The 20,815-nt window shown below is 35.6% G+C and overlaps 1 protein-coding gene across 7 annotated transcripts in view; it reads right to left on the bottom strand.

The window, feature by feature from the left end:
* The window catches only part of Rps6ka3 (ribosomal protein S6 kinase A3), a 107,767-nt gene that overhangs the window by 77,921 nt on the left and 9,031 nt on the right, over positions 1 to 20,815 (bottom strand). For 2 of the 7 annotated variants that reach the window (XM_036174515.1, XM_036174514.1), the window contains exons 2-5: positions 8,893 to 8,986; positions 7,902 to 7,938; positions 2,639 to 2,685; positions 1,540 to 1,596 (exon numbers count right to left, since the gene is read on the bottom strand). In XM_036174515.1, the coding sequence (XP_036030408.1) occupies positions 1,540 to 1,596; positions 2,639 to 2,641 (60 nt within the window). In that variant the 5' untranslated portion in view covers positions 2,642 to 2,685; positions 7,902 to 7,938; positions 8,893 to 8,986. Of the gene's footprint in view, positions 1 to 1,539; positions 1,597 to 2,308; positions 2,330 to 2,638; positions 2,686 to 7,901; positions 7,939 to 8,892; positions 8,987 to 20,815 lie in introns of all 7 variants that reach the window. The other 5 variants (XM_036174518.1, XM_036174516.1, XM_036174517.1 and 2 more) reach the window with 5 other exon arrangements.

Consider the following 20,815-nt stretch of genomic DNA (forward strand, 5'->3'; position numbering starts at 1 on the left):
ATATATTCAGAGACATACAAATCAAAAAGGAAATGAATTATCCAAAAGAAGTTCATGCTAAACATAAAAAAATGAAGACCAACAATATGCAGATACTTAATCTAATAATCAAATGAGATGCAAACTAAAATGAGAAAGCATTAAATATTTAAAGTGGCTCATAAAGACTGTTTTCCGATAACACTCCACTGTGGGATAGGAAATAGTCAAACAGATACTCTCATATGCTGAAACTTTATCAGCAGTTTTGGAAGATTATTTGGTAATGTCTATTGAAATTTAAATGTTCATACCTTGTGGCTCAATGTAACCTTTTCTGTAGTCTACTGAAATATAAGTTTATAAAAATAGTGGAAAAATTACATTAAATAAAAGATACACACAGAATAGAATAGCATGTAACCATTGTAAAAAGGTGTAACCATTTAAAAAAGAGGTAACATCTGTGTATGTTATGAAAAGATGTTCAAGACATGTCTGTGAAGAGAGTGCGTTGCAAAATAACTGTCAGATGTATAGAATAACAAAATTATAGCTGAGCTGTCCCAGGGAGACCGGAACAGCTTACTGATTTATTTATACATACTTAATGAGTACTTCATGTGTGCCTTGTTCTAGGTGCTGGGGATTCAATATTGAATAACAATTAAAAAAGGGAGAAAATGGTAAATAATTCACTTTCTATGTTAAGTATTTCTTTAAAGTATGACCTTAATGTGTATGTACATATAAATGAACACACACACACACACACACACACACACACACACACACACACACACACATAAATAGTCTTATTACTAACCTAGCTGGTATCAAACATGTGATTCTATTGCCTCAATTTCCTGAGGGCCTATTACAGGCCTTTGCCACCAGACCCAGTTTTGTCATTCTTTTAAAACAAACCTTTTTTTCTTTTTCCAAGACAGGGTTTCTCTGTAGTTTTGGTGCCTGTCCTGGAACTCACTTTGGAGACCAGGCTGTCCTTGAACTCACAGAGATCCGCCTGCCTCTGCCTCCCGAGTGCTGGGATTAAAGGCGTGCACCACCACCACCCAGCACAAATCTTAAACAGTAGTTAGAAAGTTCATTGGCATATGGTTGTGTGATATTTTGATTGCATTCTGACACTCCTGAGACTGATAATAAAGTTTGTTTTGAATCAGAGGGCAGAGCTAGCTACTAGATGACCAAAATTAACTATAGAGGATTTGGAGGACTGAGGACAGATAGACACAGAAAGTAGTAAGGCAGAGCTGAGAGAGTCTTGGCCCTTTGGGATGGAGGAACAAAAGAGATAGAAGGTCACTGGTTGCTTCTCTGCCCCTTTTCTGATAATTCAAGTTCTTATCCCAATATCTGACTCCCAAAGTTTTATTGATAAAAAAATAAACATATCAACATATTTTAGTAAAACTAATGTGAAAGCATCAATGAGTGCCTTATATTATAAAATGATTGCTTTGCTTAGTTTAAAATTAAGAATAATTTTACGACATCTGGTTTGTTTCTGTCCTCTGTGACACATATTTTACTTACAGTTTGTGGATTAATCTCCTCCTCTCCCATAGGTTCATCCATAATTTGCTGTCCATTCTGTGAAAAGCACAGCAAGTAGAAAGTTATCAAAAAAGATTTCACATCAAAATCGTATGAAGACAGACAAAAATAAAATAAGCCAACAAAACTACCAACCCATCATCTAAAATATTTCCATCCCTAACGGGCTTCAGTGAAACAGAACCACCATCTAAAAATGCAGCGACAACTTTTGCAACAAGTTGTGTTTTAGAAGTTCATAGGTAATTTAATTATTTTAAACTATCTGAGCATTTTTCCATGGAACTAATACAATGATGACTACCTTTCCAGGTGAGCTCTTATGCTTCATAAGTAAATGCATTATAAATGGTCTTAGTCAAGCCTCACCTAACATCATTTATAATACTTTGTACAGCAAAACATATTCTAAACTCCAATGCCATTAATAATTGATCAGAGAAACTGATTAATTATTGTGGAGAAAACTGATTAATTATTGTGGAGAAAACTAAGCTCAATCTCCACATCAAAGTAAGTTCCAGATAGACTAAACATTTAAATGCCAAAAATAAAACTAGGTAAGTATTAGAATATGGGTGAGTAATAGTTACAAGAATACAAATCATAAGGAGAAAAGTGACATTTCCATCCATAAAAGTTATTCTACCAGACAAAGGATTACAAATGACAAACTGATTACAAAAAACTAAAGCAACATGACAAATAGTTGGTATCCTTGATACATAAAGATCTTTGTTTTACAAACCTGTAAGAAAAAACGATGAACCTCAACAGAAATGAGCAATAAGGGAAAAAAGAATTCAGCCTTAGAGCCAGTCATAAAAATGCATTTAACCCAAAGATACCTTTTGCTTTCCAAATCAGTAATAGCTTACAAAAACCTGAAACTAACACTCAATTGGCATGGGGAAAATTTTAGGTTTACTGGTAGAGAAAGTGTAAATCAGCACTCTTTCAGGAAGACAATTCGAGTCTATTAAAAACAAACAAATACCACACATAAAATTTTAGTTCCATCCATTCTACTTCTTTTAAAATAGACAAGTGTACAAAGATGTATATACAAGATGCTCACCATAATTATTTTTTCCAAAAAGAACTCCAAATTGGAAACCTAAATTCCTAACAATAGAAAACTAGTTAAATATAGTATGAAACATCCATATAACGGAATACTATGTGGTCATTAAAATGATAAAGATGTAAATTTATTGACATGGAAAGACAGTCACATATAATAAGTGAAAAAGCAGTTTACAAAACGATATGGATTATAACAAACCCATTTTAAACAAATATATACATTAAGACATGTATATATTTGTATGGGGAAACACTCTGGAAGGATATACATCAAAATGTTTACAGTGGCTATCTCCAAATGGCAGAATTTCAGATGACTTAAATTTTTGTTTTGCTTATTTGAATTTTGTAATGTATCTAAAATATCTACAATCTATAATATTTTTTATTTGTGTAATAGAAAAATAAAACAGTAGGGAGTGGTAACCCATGTCTATAGTCCCAGAACCTGGGATCTTGAGGCAGGTCTGTAAATTTGAGGCCAGCCTGAGATATAGCAAACCCACATCTCAAAGAAACAAAAATAAAACTTAAAACAATGGATCTTAGGAATATTATTATTCATACTAATTCATCTGTTATTCCCTCAGTGGACAAAAGCCCTCTAAAGCTCCTTGCTGATTCAACAAATGTACCAGGATCTAAATTAACCATTTTTAGAGCATTATAAATGGGGAAATAATAAAAGGCAGCCCACAATACCACATAAGGCAGATTCTCTGAATTTAAATCCCTGTCTCTCTGCTCTCCCCAGGTCTATTTATCATTCATTCATTCGTTCTTCATTTGTCATGCTATGTTCTACGTGCTGACCTGGAGATAAATGCAAACATGTCTTTCATCCTAAAATGTCTACTGACTTAAACAAGGGGCACCTACACGCTTAGGTTAGAGGCTGTCTATACAATAACACAAAGGACAAAATTGGTGCCGAGATGCAGGAAAGTGGGGGTGGGGAGCATATGTAAAATAAAATCTTAATTTCCTGACACACTTTCAGAGGCTACAATCCCCCCATTTCTGTGGTAACAGCATCCAAACTATCTTCAAGACATGTCTTTCTTCTGAAAGGTGTAACCTTTTATTTGACAGACTTCTGATTTTTTTGATCCAATCTAGGGACCCTAAGGAAACCTTAAATTAGTTCTTAAGAATACTGAGTTGAAGGCAAGTGTGTAGATTTGAAATCTTGTTCTCACACTAGCAATGATGAAGCCTTGGGCAAGTTATTTAAACCACATAAGATTTAGTTTCTGTACACAGAAAGTAACAATTTAGAGAGTATTATTCAGAGGATTACGAAGATGAAAGATAAATACATGAAAACCTAATCTGAGTATTTGGCATTTAGTAAATAATTAGATTAGTTATTTTTTACTATGTCCAGATGCAATCATCTCATCTATGGCTGGCCAACCTGTTATCTTCCCTGTAACTGCTCTCTTAGTGAATGCTACTATCTAATTGTATTCACCTTTCCCTATTATTTGGATTTTACAACTCTTAGTCTAACTGGAGGTACATTTATATTTTCCTTGTGAAAAGAATTTCAGAACCACCAGTTCCTTGTAAGTTTCAATGCATGCAAAACAACCATCACAATTTGATTTTTACTTTTAAAGCCAGCTGGTACAACAGGAACGGCACTGAACTTGGCAATGGTAGACCAGCGGTACTGACATAGAGACCTGGTACTCAGAAGTCTTATGACTTGGGGAAATTGGACTTTCTCTGAACTTATCATTTTCTCTGTTCAAATAGGGATTATTTGCCCTGTCTACTCAAAAAGTTATCATTCAGCTCAAAATTGAGAGGATTCATAAGAAAGCACTTTGTTAACTGCACTGATGTAAAGTACTATTAAGATGAAATAGCTTCATAAGGATAAAATGAGACCATAAAATCCTGTTGATAATCAGTAAGACATCTCAAAAGTCTTCTGTTTCAACTGCATATTGCACATAATCTATTTAAATTCTTTCTACCCAGTTTTTACCTATGTTCAAATGCTATCAGGATAAGAATGTAGGCTTGCCGGGCAGCAGTGTTGTACACCTTTAATCCCAGCACTCAGGAGGCAGAGGCAGGTGGATCTCTGTGAGTTCGAGGCCAGCCTGGTCTACAGCGTGAGATCCAGGACAGGCACGGGGGTGGGGGGATGGGGGGGTGGGGGGGGGCGGAGGCACGTAGGCTTATCAGGTAGCCCACTACAAGACTGCCTCTGAAAAAATACTGTCTGCTAAACACAATTACTTATTGTACAGTAATTTTCCTAACTCACAAATTCCACTTTAAGAAGATACTAATAAACGAAAACTAATTTGCCTCTAGATTACCTGCAAAGCCATAGGAAATAAATCTACATCCATGCTTATAATGTGCCCATGTCTTATCTTTTATAGATAACTCAAGTTTCTCCAAATATTTAAGACAGCTGAGACTTGTGATCCTATTTGCTGAGCATATTCTTGATGCATCTTAAAGAGTGGTATATTAAAACACATGCAATCAACATTCCAACTCTGGTTTTAAAAATGCAGAAATGTGGGTGATATACCTCCCTTTCCTAAATAAATTTTCATTGATGCTGTTCACATTTGCAAAATTTTGGATATGCCTCAATATACTAAGTTCTCTGTTGATTCAGTCCCTGTATTTTTTAAAATAGTTATTTTATTAGTTATATGTATCTGTATCTCTGTGTGTGTGTATGTGTAGGTACATGCAGGTGCCAATGGAGGCCAGAGGTGTTGCATCCCCTGGAATTACAGACAGTTGTGAGTCACCTAACATGGGTAGTGGGAACCGAACTTGATCTAGTTCTCTAGTCCCAACATTTATTTAGCTTGCTTTTGGAGGTGGTGGTAGTGGTGGTGGTTATATGTGCCATAGTGTGTGTATGAGGGTCAGAGGCAACCTGAGGAAATGGATTCACTCCTTCTACTATGTGGGTCCTAGGACTGAACTAAGGTCATCAAGCTTCCAAGAACCATCTAGAGCCCATTCCCACTTTTTTACTTACAGTACAACTTATTTAGCACTAGGAATATGTTGGGACATACCCAAGATAATGCATCTTTCATCTTGAACCTGTTTTTACTTATTCCCACAGAAAAAGCCTTACTTGAAAAATTTTGATTCAACTTTTCCCAACTATAATCTTACTGCTACAGTTTCTATTTGTTGGAATAAAAAACCCCATAAACTACTTCACTTATTTTCAGCTTCATGTCACTCACAAATTTTGACAATACAATATCTTTTCCGAAATATTTAGCTAATAACCATTGAAAATAAACATTCTAAGAAACAACTGAAGTGAAACATGATCCCAAAGGTATCCCATTCTCTAGTGTAGGCAAATAATCCACTTCTTGCTAAATTTAGGGAAGATTCAACTTTGAACTTCATTATTAAAGTAGGGAAGTAGGAAAGCCAATATTATCCTATATACCAACTTTACAAAGCTTTTTCTCTACTAAAAAAATCTGTTTCAATGAATCTGTTAACATTCATCAAAATAAGGATCGAAGCATGATTAGAAATGAATGTAATATTATGTTTGCAGTTAAGAAGTTTATTTCCCCTTTGAAAACTGACCGTTGGTTATCACTAGAGACTAGGATAAACAGATAACCAGTCTGACTCAATGCAGTACTTAATACAGTTTCTAAAGCTAGAGGAGTAGGATCTACTAAACAAGAAAACAGATTTCTATAATTTTAAGACAAATACAAGCGTGTGCACTGAAGTTGGTCAGTACCACTTTTAAATCCTGGCCATGTCCCATACTGGTTCAGTTACCTAAACTTTGGGTAAGCTAATTAAAAATTAAGCTGCAGTTTATCTGCTCATAAAATGTGTAATATAATATACATAATATGTATAATATAAAATGAAGCTGATCTTGCAGGATATTGAATTAGAAGGGTCCATCACAGGACAGTAAATACTATGTTTTCTCTTTTGCCTCAAATGATAATTTCTAAAGATGTTATGCCATAAAGAATAGGAGAGATGTCTTTCTCACCACTCACGGCAGTCAATTTCCTGCCAAGCAGGATAGAAGAAATTATACGTATGCTATTTTTCTGTACAATGTGGCTGAAGAATAAGTATGAAAAATAGTTTTAAAGTGAGGCATATGTATTTTTCCTCTCTCATCCTACCAAAATGCCTGCCAGCCAAAAACAAAACAAAAAACAAACAAACAAAAAACCCATAGAGCTTGGCAGATTGCACATATACGATGTGAAATATTGGCAAAGGTTAGGAAATGCTAATCATGCTTTACTTTGTTACTTTGAAATGTGTAAAAAGTCACAAATTTGATTAACCTACAATCAGAACAAATCAGATAAAGGAGACTGCTCGCTTCAGTTTCAGCAGGAGTTTTCAAAACAACTTGCAATGCTATATACAGGGATCACTAAAGACTATCTTTGGGGTGTGATGGGCAATTCAATCAGTAATTCTAAACTGGTTTCATTATCTCTAAAGTATTCCAAAGTATTTTAAGGGAAATGCTGATATGTTACAAATAAGACTACTTTCTTAAGAATGTTTTACTCTCAGCAACCCTATTATGGAGATTATTGTGTTGGAATACCTGTTATACCATATATTCCCAGGGGTGTTGCCTTGTCTTTGGAAAAAAAATAAGGTAAGTTTAAAAAAATTCTTTGACTTTCTAACAAGAGATCATCTGGAAGAAGTGTATGAGGACTAAGAAGTGATCTGTGATGGGTGAAATTTGACCTTTACCTTTGTGGAAATTTGACCTTTACCTTTGTGGGACATACCAACTACTTACACTCTCTTACCTAGAAGTGAAATGTACCTAAGAACACTGGGAGAAAAGGATTACTCATAGAGAATAACAGTCTAAAGTAATAGGAAAGGAAGAAGAAAAGGGTCTGAAGCCACAGCATATTAATATAGAGACCCAAGTTGCAAGAAGGAGCAAGGACCACACTTAAGAAAACCACCACCCCAAAACAAAACACCCTCACATTTCCACAAGTATATCTGCCTTCCAAACTCCCTGATCCTAGCAGTGGTTTTCCTGTTGAAAGTGTATGTAGCAGAAGTTTCATTATAAAGGTGCTGTACGTGAGGCAGCAGAAACCTCTTTCTAACTTTGGTCAAGATACCATTGTATTGTTCAGAATCCAAAGAAGCTTCTAGGCAATCACATTGAAACAATAAGAAACAAGCATTTTATAGTCTTAATAAGGAATGTATATAATCCTTACCAATGTGACAGGATTAAGAATCAGCTCCTCATTTATCCTAAGGAAATATCAGAGATGTGCATAAAGACTTATGTACAATGATATTCATTATACTTTAAAATAGAAAACAAATCTAAATGACCAACAGGGGACTGATTAAATAAATCACAATACATCTATTCATATGTAGGAACACTATGCAATGGTTAAAATCAGGGCCTAATGAAAAATTAATGATGCAAAATATGCCTGCAATATATTACATTTAAGAGGATATAAAGCTGTAAATATGATCCCAATTCTGTACCCTCCCTCCCAACATGGGAGCATGTAACTTGCAAAACATAAAATCTTATCAGCGGTTACCTGGGCCATAGGATTTTCTTCATGGTACTGTCTTTTCAAAATTATATGCATTTATTATGTATTTTTAAAGAGAAAAGGCAATAAATGTCATTAGAAAAATTGGTTTATCTTCTTGTTACAGTGCTGTTATGCCTGCTTTATTGGCTCTCTTGCTACCAAAAATTTGCTGGTACCCAGGACTGCTCTATTTTCTAGACTAGGTAGGTATGACCTCTGGCTTGTATCTCTATTTTTAAGTTTATGAGGATCCTTTCTGAAGTTTTTATTTCCTTTTTTTCCCTTGGTCCTGTAGTTGTGGCCTCAGAAAATAAGGTTTAGGCCTAGATCCACCTCATGTTTTTTGAAGTGTACCCTTAAGGGAAATTCTGTTTATGAAACAAGTTATGTTGGGAATAAAGAAATGAAAACACAGTAGCGAAAATTAAGTCTGTATTGTGAGTAGCAAATATCAGAACACACACTGCAGAAAACAGAATCCATGCCACAAAGGACAAACTTGAGTAAATGAAAAAAAAAAGAAAGAAAGGATTTAAAAACTATGGAAGACAGACAGAAATAATCTATGAATAACAAATGTTCCTAAGAAAAAACAGAGCAGATTAATCAATCAAAAGTATAAGAAAACTTTCCAGTTCTGAAAAAATACCTGAGACTGCAGACTGAGAAGGTTCAACAGAGATCATCAACACCAAGACATGTCCTGGCAAATGTTTTTAAATTTCAAGGATAAAGATATAATCCTATAAGCATACAAGCAGAAAAAATAGGTTATTTCAAAGGTACTAAAATCAAATTGACCTCAGATTTTTCCTCACAACAAAATGCCAGAAGACGATGAAGTAATGACCTACAGAGAGTTAAAAGGAAACAGTTAAGATCTAAGGATTTCATAACTCACAACTAGTTTTTCAAGTTCAAAGGTCATAGAAAATTATTCTTACATCTGCAAAGTCTTATAAAATGTCACCATCTTAGTAGCGTCTTTTAAAAATAAACTGTTCAAAGGCACACTCTAGAAAACCATCAGGAGAATAAAGAGCTCAAGAATATGAGAAGTAACATCTATAGACACCAAGTTAATATCCAGGAATAATTGACTAATTTAACCCTACTAAAGGATAATGTAGAAAAAAATGAATAATTATTCCTAGAAGTATATAAACAATGTAAAAGAAAAAATATTTTATAGAGTTGAGAGTTATAACCTTGGACTAAATTAATATCTACTCAAAAGAGGTAGAAGGAGAAGAAAAAATTAATTCTCCATCCTTCCTAAAAGCATATTTAACAACCATTATTTTCAGTTTGTATCTGTTAAGTTTCAGATATTTTGGAAAACCACACAATAATAAAAATAGATATTATAGTCTGAACTACTAAAGAGTGTGGTATGTGGCTGATATATCCGATCTGATAGTCCTTTATGCAGACATCATATTCAACCCTAAGAATATGAGCTAAATATTAATTACTTGTGTTTCACAGCTGAGGAAACCAAAGTTTGGCAAATAAATAGGTGAACGGCAGAAACAGGACTCAAAGCCAGGTCTTTTCAGCTCAGTAAGTCTTTCTTCTATCTTTCACAAGTGTCTCAAAGAAAGCATTCCATATGGCAGAAGAAAAAATTCTCAAGGGAATAACAAACAACCATTTTGCAGGTGATATAAGAAGTGTCAAGTGTCTAATTAAAACAAAATGACTAGTATTTGATGCCCTTGTAGCCTTTTGTTTGAACTGCTAGAGGCAGTATCCAGGACCTCACACAAACTAGACAAATATTCTACCACTAGGCTGTATCTGTAGTTCTCTTCTGTTTGGAGACAGGGTCTCACTTAGTTTCCAGGCCTAGACTTGAACCCATTCTACAGCTTGGGCAAGCTTTGTACTTGTTGCAATCCTCCTTATTTACACTGGAATTGATTTATCTAGGATTAGCTTCAGAAAAATTCACTGGAGATGGGGCAAGGAAGTATGTGTAGGGTAGTGTGTGGGAGGGGAAGCAGTAGGGATAAAACAGTGGGTCATGAATATGGTAATTTTTGAGACTTTAATCTTAGAAAATGGTGCTTCTTCATGCTACTTTCACTGTTCTGTGTGTAAAATGCTTCACACTAAAAACTTTCAGAGCCAGGCAGTGGTGGTGCACGCCTTTAATCCCAGCACTCAGGAGGCAGAGCCTGGCGGATCTCTGTGAGTTCGAGGCCAGCCTGGGCTACCAAGTGAGTTCCAGGAAAGGCACAAAGCTACACAGAGAAACCCTGTCTTGAAAAACTAAAAAAAACTTTCAGTAGGATTATATTTTTTAAGAAGGAAAAAAAAACCCATTATTTACTGACAAAAGAGGCAAGTATAGAAAACCATATAGAAGAAGAAAGCACGCAACTAACTTTTGCAGTTCTGGGAATTGAACCCAGGCCTTCATTCATGTTAAGCAAGTGTTTTAACACTTAAGTATGAGATCTCCAAGCTCTTCATTGTATAATTAATGTACAATTAAAAAAAAACCTGGAAGCAAGTGTTTGTAATATTAATACTAAACATAAAATCTAAGACAAAGAACCTTTAAGGTGATCACAAAGGTCATTTGGACTAAAGATACCAGTACTGAATGCATAGTAATAATGGTTACTATCAATTACTGAGTTCTTGACCACTAGGCAAATACTAAGTGTTATTATCTCTGATACTTCTACCAATTTCAAGAGGCACTCACCAATTTTACAAATGAGAAAATTAAGCCAAGATGGATTTGTCAATATTTTTTGGTATAGTCTCAGCAAAATGCCTGGCACATAGTACATGCTCAATAAATACTTGGTGAACACATGAAAAAGTACAATAACCTGTCCAAGGATAAAAGTAGGGACCACATTTAGAGTCAAATCTAAATATAACCCTGTTCTTTAATCACAAATAATATTTAATAATGCTCCATTATAGCAAGAGTACAGATATATAATTCCTTTTGTGTATATTTATTTTCCAGGTTTTATATAATTAGCATGTGCTATTTTTTTAGATACAAAAATAATCAAATAGTAAGTGTGTAAAAGTACTGAACATTTAGCCACAGACTAACCAAACCATAACACAAAAGCACATGTATTAGGACTATAACATGAAATAAATGGAAACAAGGGAGATACGAAAACTTTAACACATGACTATCAACTAACATAAAAATAGAATAAGGACAAATTGTTACAATTTATACTAGGATGGGTAAATACTGTATTTTAGAATAAAGTATAAAAAATATTAAGGATTCAAGTACCTATTAAAAACTGTGTTCAAAGCCATAAAATATATTTTAAAATATTTAATATTTTTATTTTATAATTATTTTCTATATAAGCTGGGGTTACAGGAGATTGTGAGCATACTAACCATGTGTGCTGGGGACTGAACTGGGGTCCTCTGAGCTGTATCTAGCCTCTAAAATTCCTTTTTATTTTGTATGTGTGTGTGCGTGTGTGTGTGCCTGTGTGTGTGTGTGTGTGTGTGTGTCTGTGTGCATGCACAAGCCAAGCATATGCATGGAGGTCAAAGGACAACTGTAGGAACTCAATTTCTCCTTCCATATATTACATATTCTATAATTTATTTGCAATTATTAATAAATTATGAGGTATGATGTTACGTATAGTAGAGATGAAGGGAGGTTGAGAGTACTTTGTTCAAGATCACAGCTACATTTTGTAAGTAAAATAAGTGAAGCATAGTCAAAATGCAAAGTACCCATTAAGTGCACTTAGACAGAAATACTGCTATAACACTGTTAGAATTGACATCCAGGCATGCTTATTTTTTTGCATAATACAAAATTTTATATCAAAAGTGGGGAAAACCAGAGTTCTTTTATACAACATGTTTTGAAAATAATCACTTTGTAAACACATTATTCTAATATGGGCATGGTTCATTTTTTTAACAGTTCATTGGCTGAATACATTTCAAATCATATTATCTCCTAGGAAGAGTCTATTCTCAATAGGGCCATAAAAAAATGGAAAGTAACGCCAGGCGGTGGTGGCGCACGCCTTTAATCCCAGCACTCGGGAGGCAGAGGCAAGTGGATCTCTGTGAGTTCGAGGACAGCCTGGTCTACCAAGTGAGTTCCAGGAAAGGCGTAAAGCTACACAGAGAAACCCTGTCTCAAAAATCCAAAAAGTAACATAAAACTAGATAAAGTAAGTAATCAAAAGAAAACATGATTTGCTGTCCATTTCTAAAAACCAGCGTGATCTTGGAAAAGGTACTTAGCTACACTCCTCAGAGTTCTATGGAACTTTGGTCAGTTTAGATTTGAGAGTCTGCCACTGTGGGAAAGCCTCTACCTGAGAGCTCCCTCAGCTTGAAAATGTTATAATCCTTTGATTTTAAAAATTAAGCTTTAGGCCAGGCGGTGGTAGTGCATGCCTTTAATCCTAGCAGTTGGGAGGCAGAGGCAGTCAGATCTCTGTGAGTTCAAGGCCAGCCTGGTCTACAGAGTGAGTTCTAGGACAGGCACAAAGCTACAGAGAAACCCTCTCGAAAAACCAAAAATAAATAAATAATAATAAATAAATAAATAAATGAATAAAAATTTAAAAATATAAGCTTTAGATTAAGATTATTTAAGATTTTTTTTTGTTTTGTATCGCACTTGAGGAAGTTACCAATCTGTGCTATAGCTATTTTTTATTTTCTTTCTTTCTTTTTCTTTTTTAAGATTTATTTATTTATTATGTATACAGAAGAGGACGCCAGATCTCATTACGGATGGTTGTGAGCCACCATATGGATGCTGGGATTGAACTCAGGACCTCTGGAAGAGCAGTCAGTGCTCTTAACCTCTGAGCCATCTCGCCTATATTTTCTTTCTAAGTGTAATTCTTTCATCTGTATCCAGAACAGTTTTATCTGTATCTGTCAGTAGTGCATTTGCTCCTAGTGTAAAGAAGATAATGCCAAAGAATGGATAGAACAGCTGTTGTCACCTAAAAGAAAAATAAAATATGGGTTTTCTTTACAGATTAAGGACTCTAATGCAATCTTATAATTTCCACAATCCAATCTTATAGTATTTTACTAGCAGAGAAACTGGTGTAGTGCCAACTTTTTAAATAATGTCTATGTAGATTCCTAATTCTATTTTTGTCTTCCAAGCTCTACTTCTTTTTAATAGACGGCATGTTTCCAATCCCTGCACAATGACCAGAATTAGTTAAGTTTTATGTTAACTTACAGTAGTAAGTAGATTGTTTGCCTAGTATCTGTGAGGCCCTGCATTCAGTTTCTAGTAACACAAACACAATACAAAATAAAATAAAATATTTGGACTTCCTCCACATAGAAACAAAATCAGATTTTTCCCCCGAGCTGAGGATCGAACCCAAGGCCTTGCCCTTGCTCTACCACTGAGCTAAATCCCCAACTCCCAAAATCAGACTTTTAAGAAGCTCCATGGCTTAGTATTTTTTTTAAATGGGCATCTTGGATGACTCCTGTGTTTATACAACTCTGGGAAACCAGTGTAGTAAATAAAAAAGATTGAGTTGTGATGTTTGCCACATCAAGTTTCAAAACCTTGCTTGCCCTTTATTACAGGTATCTTTGGACAAGTAAATTTACCTCAGTTTTCCAATCCAGAGTTACTCAATCCACCAGAAGCTGTGATAAATTCAGTCTAGCCAACCTTATGGGATATTCAGTAAATTTCAACTTCTCTTTCCCTGTGTTTACTTTTTAGGGTAAATATCGTATGAGGAGCTTTAGAGGAGTTCCCTGTCTTAAGCATTCCCTCCCGTTTTCAGAGCTAAAAATAAAAAACAAAATTAGATAGCCTATGTATTGTTTGGGGTGAGTTCATTCAGATTTATTTAGTCTATTTCCAGAGGCTCAAATGAGAAATATCATCATGCTGGCTTCAAAGGCCAGACATTTATTTTGGTGTGATTATGGAAAAAAAAATCACCCGGACCTCTATTTTTACATTTACTATATGATCATTAGATTTTTAAAAAACATTTTCATAAAAATCACTTTATTTTGTAGTCTTACCCCAAAATTGCCCCCCCACAACTGAACTAATCTATAATTCATTTTTCAAACAAATTCATATTTTTTCAAAATTCATTTAAAAATGAATTAACATTGCTTTTTTTTTTTTTAAAAAAAAAAAAGGTGACATCTTTTCCTGCTTGGATTTCAGTTGAGATGTTTAAGGCCAGAGTTCTTCCCCAGTATTTGATTTGTTCTGTATTTGCTTTTGACTTTTTTTGGAGAGAGGGATTCTTTGTGTAGCCTTGGCTGTCCTGGAACTCACTCTATAGACCAGGGTGGCCTTGAACTCACAGAGATCTGCCTGCCTCTGCCTCTGGAGTGGTGGGATTAAAGGCATGCACCACCACCACCACCACCACCACCACCACCACCACCACCACCACCACCACCTAACTTTTTTGCCTATATGCCAAGCATTTTAACCAATCCTATTTAATATACTCTGGCAGGCAATCCCACGTTGAGGCATAGTGTGAGGGCAGCATGAATATATATATATATATATATTCTTCACAAGACTACCCAAGCAATAGTGGAACAATGTCTCAAATGCTCTTGTGGATATATTCAGCTATGTGCTTGGTTCCCAAGAGTGAACTACCAACCTCTAAACACCTTTCTTCTGGGCTCTTGAGAAGCAAGGTAAGAACCAAAAGCATATCTTCTCAAAGAGTTCCTCAAGGAGAGTTAACAAAAGGGAGGCACATAAGAGGAAGTGGATGGCTAATCAGTCTCACCCTCTGCCAGATACAGTGGAGGCTCAGCTGTCTGCTAAGCCCCACTGACATTAGCAGGGATGAGAAACAGTTGAGTACTCTTGCCTCCAGCTACCTTCTTCTGCCTGGCTGATTCTGGGAGAAAGGTAGAAGCTTAGTGTGAACTATCCCAGCCTTTAACTATTTTAAGTCTTACTATTTGGGGTTTGTGGTAGAGGCTCAACTTACTGCCTACAGTACACTGAGAAGAATCAACTTCCTTTTACAAGGAAGCCTCCTGAACAATCTGCAAGTCACCCAGCAGAGGGAACCAAAGCACTGTCCACTTTTTTTTTTTTTTTTTTCCTGGAACACTGCCACTTGTTCCCCATTACCGTCAGTATTAGGGTAGATTAGAATGAGAACTGCCAAGTTTATGAACTAGTCTTTCTCCAACTGTTTGGCTAAAGAGGATCGAGCTTTCTTTGAGCTTTTTGTGCCTTTAGTATCTTGTCTGTGATATATGGGGAATCAGTAAGAAAACCCAGAGACCACATTACTTGTGTTACTTTTAGGATCCAAGGTCCTCATGCAATTTGCCTTCTTTTCAATTGCTCCACTGTTTGTGGTCCTATTTGTTGAGTTTCAGTTGGAAGGAAAGTCCTGGGAGCTATAGGGTTCCTCCGTATCTTGGCATAACCAGAAATTTCTTCCAAGTGATATTTATATTAAAAATGACATTTGTTTTCTAGTTTTCACATCATCATTAAAACTCTACTATGGAAAGCTGTTACACTGTAAGATTATAATTTTCCTCTAAAAATCCAATTGCATCTGTTTGTATTCCTGATCAATTTAGCTTGTTTCATACTATTTTGGTTGTCTGTCCAGACAAATCGGGTGTTTTTAGACTATATATATAAACCAAAGGAAAGAATTCTACTTACTTCGTTATCACCTAGTACACACACTAAAGGGAGCCAAGAGGAAAAGGACATTTTAAAACTAATTTGCACGTTCTTTTTATTGATCCAAGGCATATCTTATTTTTAACTTGCCTATACTATTTCTCTCTGTAAGCAAACTCCCCCTTTACTGATACCAACATCCACTGTTACAGTTATTCTCTTGAATTATACCAATTGCTAGCAGGAACTTGAAGGAAAGAAGGTAAGTAAGGACAGAGGTAACTAAGATGGATTCTTTTTGTTGTGGTTCTTTTTGTTGTTTCCTAAGATAAGGTTTCTCTGTGTAACAGCTCTGGCTGTCTCAGAACTTGCACTGTAGACCAGGCTGGCCTTGAACTCACCAGAGATCTGCCTCTGCCTCTCAAGTGCTGGGATTAAAGGTAGTGCCACAGCTCTGCCTGTCTGAGAAGGATTCTTAAAAAGAATTCATTTAATACACTTAACTTTGGAGATTTTTTTAGACTATTTCTGATTATTAACATATTTCTATATTTTTGCTTTAAAAAATTTACTGTTTCCAAGACCTAGGGGACTATTCCCTGCCTTCACCCTCAAGAGTACTTTCTGAAGTATCCATAGCTTTCTATAACCAGTCTATAGCTCGATGTTATGTTTTTCAAGGAACTCTGCTCCTGCTTAGATAAAATGTACTAGGTGATTGAGGTAACCTAAAGCATGTTCATAGAACCTAGGCCTTTATGAATCCAATTGAAAACCCACTGTTTTAGGGAAAGTTTTGGAGAATATAGACATATAGGGCACTTTCTTTTTCTCTAGAGAAAAAAACCATTTAAATGTCTAAATCAGTAACAAGCACAGAAATTAGGACAAAAAGCAAATGGAATGATCCTTAATATCATTAGTTACTAGGAAAATACAAATCAAAACAAGGAGATACTTTATACTGACTACAGACAGTTTTCAGTAAAGAAATGTAACACATGTTGGGGAAAATGTAGAGAAATACTATTAAGGGCAATGGAAAATGGTGAAAATGAGTTGTAAAAGAGTTTGATAATTCCTCAAAAATGTTAACACATAAAATAATTGAAAATCTATATTCACACAAAACATTTACTCAAACATTAATACCATTATTCATAATAATCAAAAAGTAGAAGTTTGAAATAAGTCAAATTCCATCAGCTGATGAGTAAACAAAATGTGGCATACTCATACAATGTGGGGAAAAAAATGGAAGCACTGATACACTCTACATAACATGGATGATGCTTGAAAACATCGTGATAAAACAACATATACAAAGGCCATATATTGTAGGATCTAATAGGTAACTATAAAGACAGAAAATAGAACAGTGGTTGCCAGCAAGTGGGGGGAAATGTGACTGTTAATGAGTAGGGCATTTCTTCTTGGAGTTATGGCAATGTTCTAGAATCAGACAGGTAATGGATGCACAATTCTGTGACTATAGTAAGAGCGAGTCACTGTGTTGGTTAGTTTTTTGTCAACTAGATACAAACCAGAGTTAACTGGGAAGAGGGGACCTGAATTGAGGAATTGTTTCTATCAGATTCGCCTGTGGGCATGTATATGAGGGTATTTTCTTGATTCATGACTGATGTGGGAGGGTCCAGCCCAGTATGGTCTGGGCCACCCCTGGGTAGATGGCCCTGGGTTGTATAAGCAAACAAGCTGAGAAGCCATGGAGAGCAAGTCAGTAAGCAGTGTTCCTCTATCTGCTTCAGCTCTTGACTGAGTTCCTGCCTCAACTTCCCTCAATGATCCAGATTTCCCTCAATTATCAGGATGTGTAAGCCAAATAAACTGGTTCTTCCCCAAGTTGGTTTCAGTCAATGTTTTATGATACGTACTTTAAATCTTGTAGTAAATCTATAATTTGTACCTCAAAAATTAAGGCCACTTGACTTGTTTAAAAGTCTAATAAAAGAATTCATTGATTGTATAACTTTAATTTTTTCCTTTTCTTATGCTACAGCAACATAATTTTATTCTTTCAAGTGTTAAGTTTTTTGTTGTTGTTGTTGTTGCTTTTTAGTTGAAGCAGATCCTACTTCCTGGCACTTTAAAGGAGTATCTTATAGGCCTTTTTTTTTTTTTCTGAGAGGAGGAGTCAAATATCAATAGGTAATGATTTATTTAAAAACTGCAAGTAACAAGCCACATTTACTCAAATTCCTACCAAGGGGCTTCTATAAAGACAGTTGGTAAATAATGCTTAGACAGCCTTTTTCCCCCCACATCAAATACAAGATACTTTGTTTCAATGGTAACATAGCTCTTTATAAATCTGAATATATTTTCCCATATAATATGAAATGTTTTTACTCAGGCTAGTTTAAAAAGGCTGTATTGCAAGGCAGTATTAATTTTTATTGACTTTCCTGACTACACAGACATTGTTTCTATTATGAACAGCATTCCTAATTTATGCCAGGATCACATCCTCCATCGACCTCATTGAGAGGACTTCACATACATGAGAAGGTACCTATCTTTCTAAGTCATTAACCTCCTTACATTCTCACAAATACAGGCACTTGTGCAAACCATTTGGCTACTTTCTGCATTATAGATGATTTCATCTAGATGGCATTACTCATATGGATGTTTTCAATTCAAGCATGCCAACTCAGTTGAAAGTCAATGCAATTTGCAATCTGTGAAACTTAGGTTTGACTCTTTGCTCCTGTTAACTAGCTATGCAATCTTATGAGCAGTTTCTTTCCCTCTGGGCTTCAATTTCACCAGATAAGAATAACAATATCCCTCACTCCAGTTCAAACACACCAAGTACCCAATCCAAAGGGCACTTGGTAGATGTGAATGTCCATTCATCTAGGAGAAAGAGAGTAGTGACCTTGAAACACTCCACACTATTTGACTGCAGGTAGGGTGTTACCAAGTTGTTTCTTTACCCTAAGGACTGGTTGAATTTTCCAAATTTACAAAATAAAGTTAAGGAAAATTGATTTTAGTATTCTGACAAATCAAGCAAAGTTAAAATTAACAAATAAAAGAGAAAAATGTTTGAACTTTTACATAGTGGCTCTTTAAGTTATTCTATTTTAGACAGTTTTAAAATAATTACTTTTAAATTATGTATGTAGTGGGTAGAAAAATGAATTCTAGTGAAATGGGATGTTCTGAACGGGTTTCAGTTTTATGTGTTTGTGTGAGTGTCTGTGTATGTGAGAGACAGAGTCTCTGTACATAGCCCTGGCTGTCCTAGAACTCACTATGTCCATCAGGCTGGCCTCAAACTCACAGAGATCTGCCTGCCTTTCTTAGGGCTGGGATTAAAGGTGTGCCACAACATCTGGCTAGGTCTCAGTTTTATTACATAGAATAGGGCTAAATTGTTCTTAGTTCCAAAATTGTACCCTAAATTAAAATAAAAGTTTCAAGCTCCAAGACACTTAAGCCTACTTTTAGTTTTAAGTAGCACAGTAGAATGCACAGAATATAAGTTACCATGCAGCATTTTTTCATTCAATAGCAGAATATACTTGTTATTTTCTGCCCTATTTTATTTACTACTTCTGTCCATATCTCAGTCCACAAGAGGAAGCTTATGATTTTTACATTTTGATAGCTAAATATTCTCACGGCTTCAACAGGAAATGCCATAAGCAAAACTGCTAAAGAGAATGGTGAATTGTGAACATACATCACTTAAGGAGGCTTATAAAAAATCATCAGGATAGGGAAGGAATAACTGTGAAAAATGTGCATCAAATATATTCTTATTTAGAAAAATGCCTTAGTCTTTTCATTTCAAAACACAAAAAGTAGAAGAATAGGAAACGGAGCACTGAACTAGAAGGAAAAGGGGAGTTCTATTCATACAAATCCTTATAACCTATGACTGCACTGGTCTATATAGTAAACAATAAACACAGGGGACTATTTAAACTACACTGAAAACTCAGGGCTTGGAGGTAGCTTAGTGACAGGGCAATTCCCTAGCACGTGTGAAGTCCTGTGTTCCATCCCTAGAATTGTTTTTCAGCCACACCAACTGTATTTCAAGTGCTTAATAACCCACCATTAATACTATATTGAATGGTACTGAGCTACAAGTTTTAATTTTATAAAATAATTTGGTTTTTATTTATATGAGCATGGGAGGTTGCAAGTGCAAATAGATGCCCACAGAAGCCAGAAGAGGGCGACAGATCCCCTGGAGTTAGAGTTACAGGTGGTTTAGTCCAATGAAGGACATGGGTGCTAGACACTGAAGTCCAGTCCCCCGAAGAACAGTAGCAGGCATTCTTAACTGCTCAGCCATCTCCCCAGACCCCTCTCAGTTGTAAAAAATTAATTTATGTTTGTGTGCATACAATGTGCATATATGCATGTGCATGTGAGAAGAGTGTGGGTATGTATAAGCCAAAGTGCACATGTGGAGATCAGAGGACAATCTCTAAAGGTCCTCCCCATCTACCTTATTTGAGACTGGGTCTCTGTTGTTTCTCCTCTGCACAAGCCAGGCCATCTGGCCCTTGAGTTTTAGGGGATTGTTTCTCTCTCTGCCTTCTACTTCCCAGTAGGAGTGATGGAAATACATACAAATGCTCATGCTATAAATCTGGCTTTTGCATGAGTTCTGCAAATTCAAACTCAGCTCTTTATGTTTATATGGTAACTGTTTTTATCCACCAAACCATATTCCAGGATCCATTTTTTCTCCAGTTGAAATGAAGTCTCACATAGCTCAGACTGGTCTCAAACTTGATAATATGTAGTCCAGGATGACCTTAAACCTCGTCCTCAAGTCTTCACCTCCCATGCACTAGTAATATTACATATATGTATCACTATGTCTAACAGTTCTTTTAAAAGTAAATCTTCCTTATTTTATACTGTTTTCAGAATA

Source organism: Onychomys torridus, chromosome X (assembly GCF_903995425.1).
Source record: "Onychomys torridus chromosome X, mOncTor1.1, whole genome shotgun sequence".
Classification (NCBI taxonomy): domain Eukaryota; kingdom Metazoa; phylum Chordata; class Mammalia; order Rodentia; family Cricetidae; genus Onychomys; species Onychomys torridus.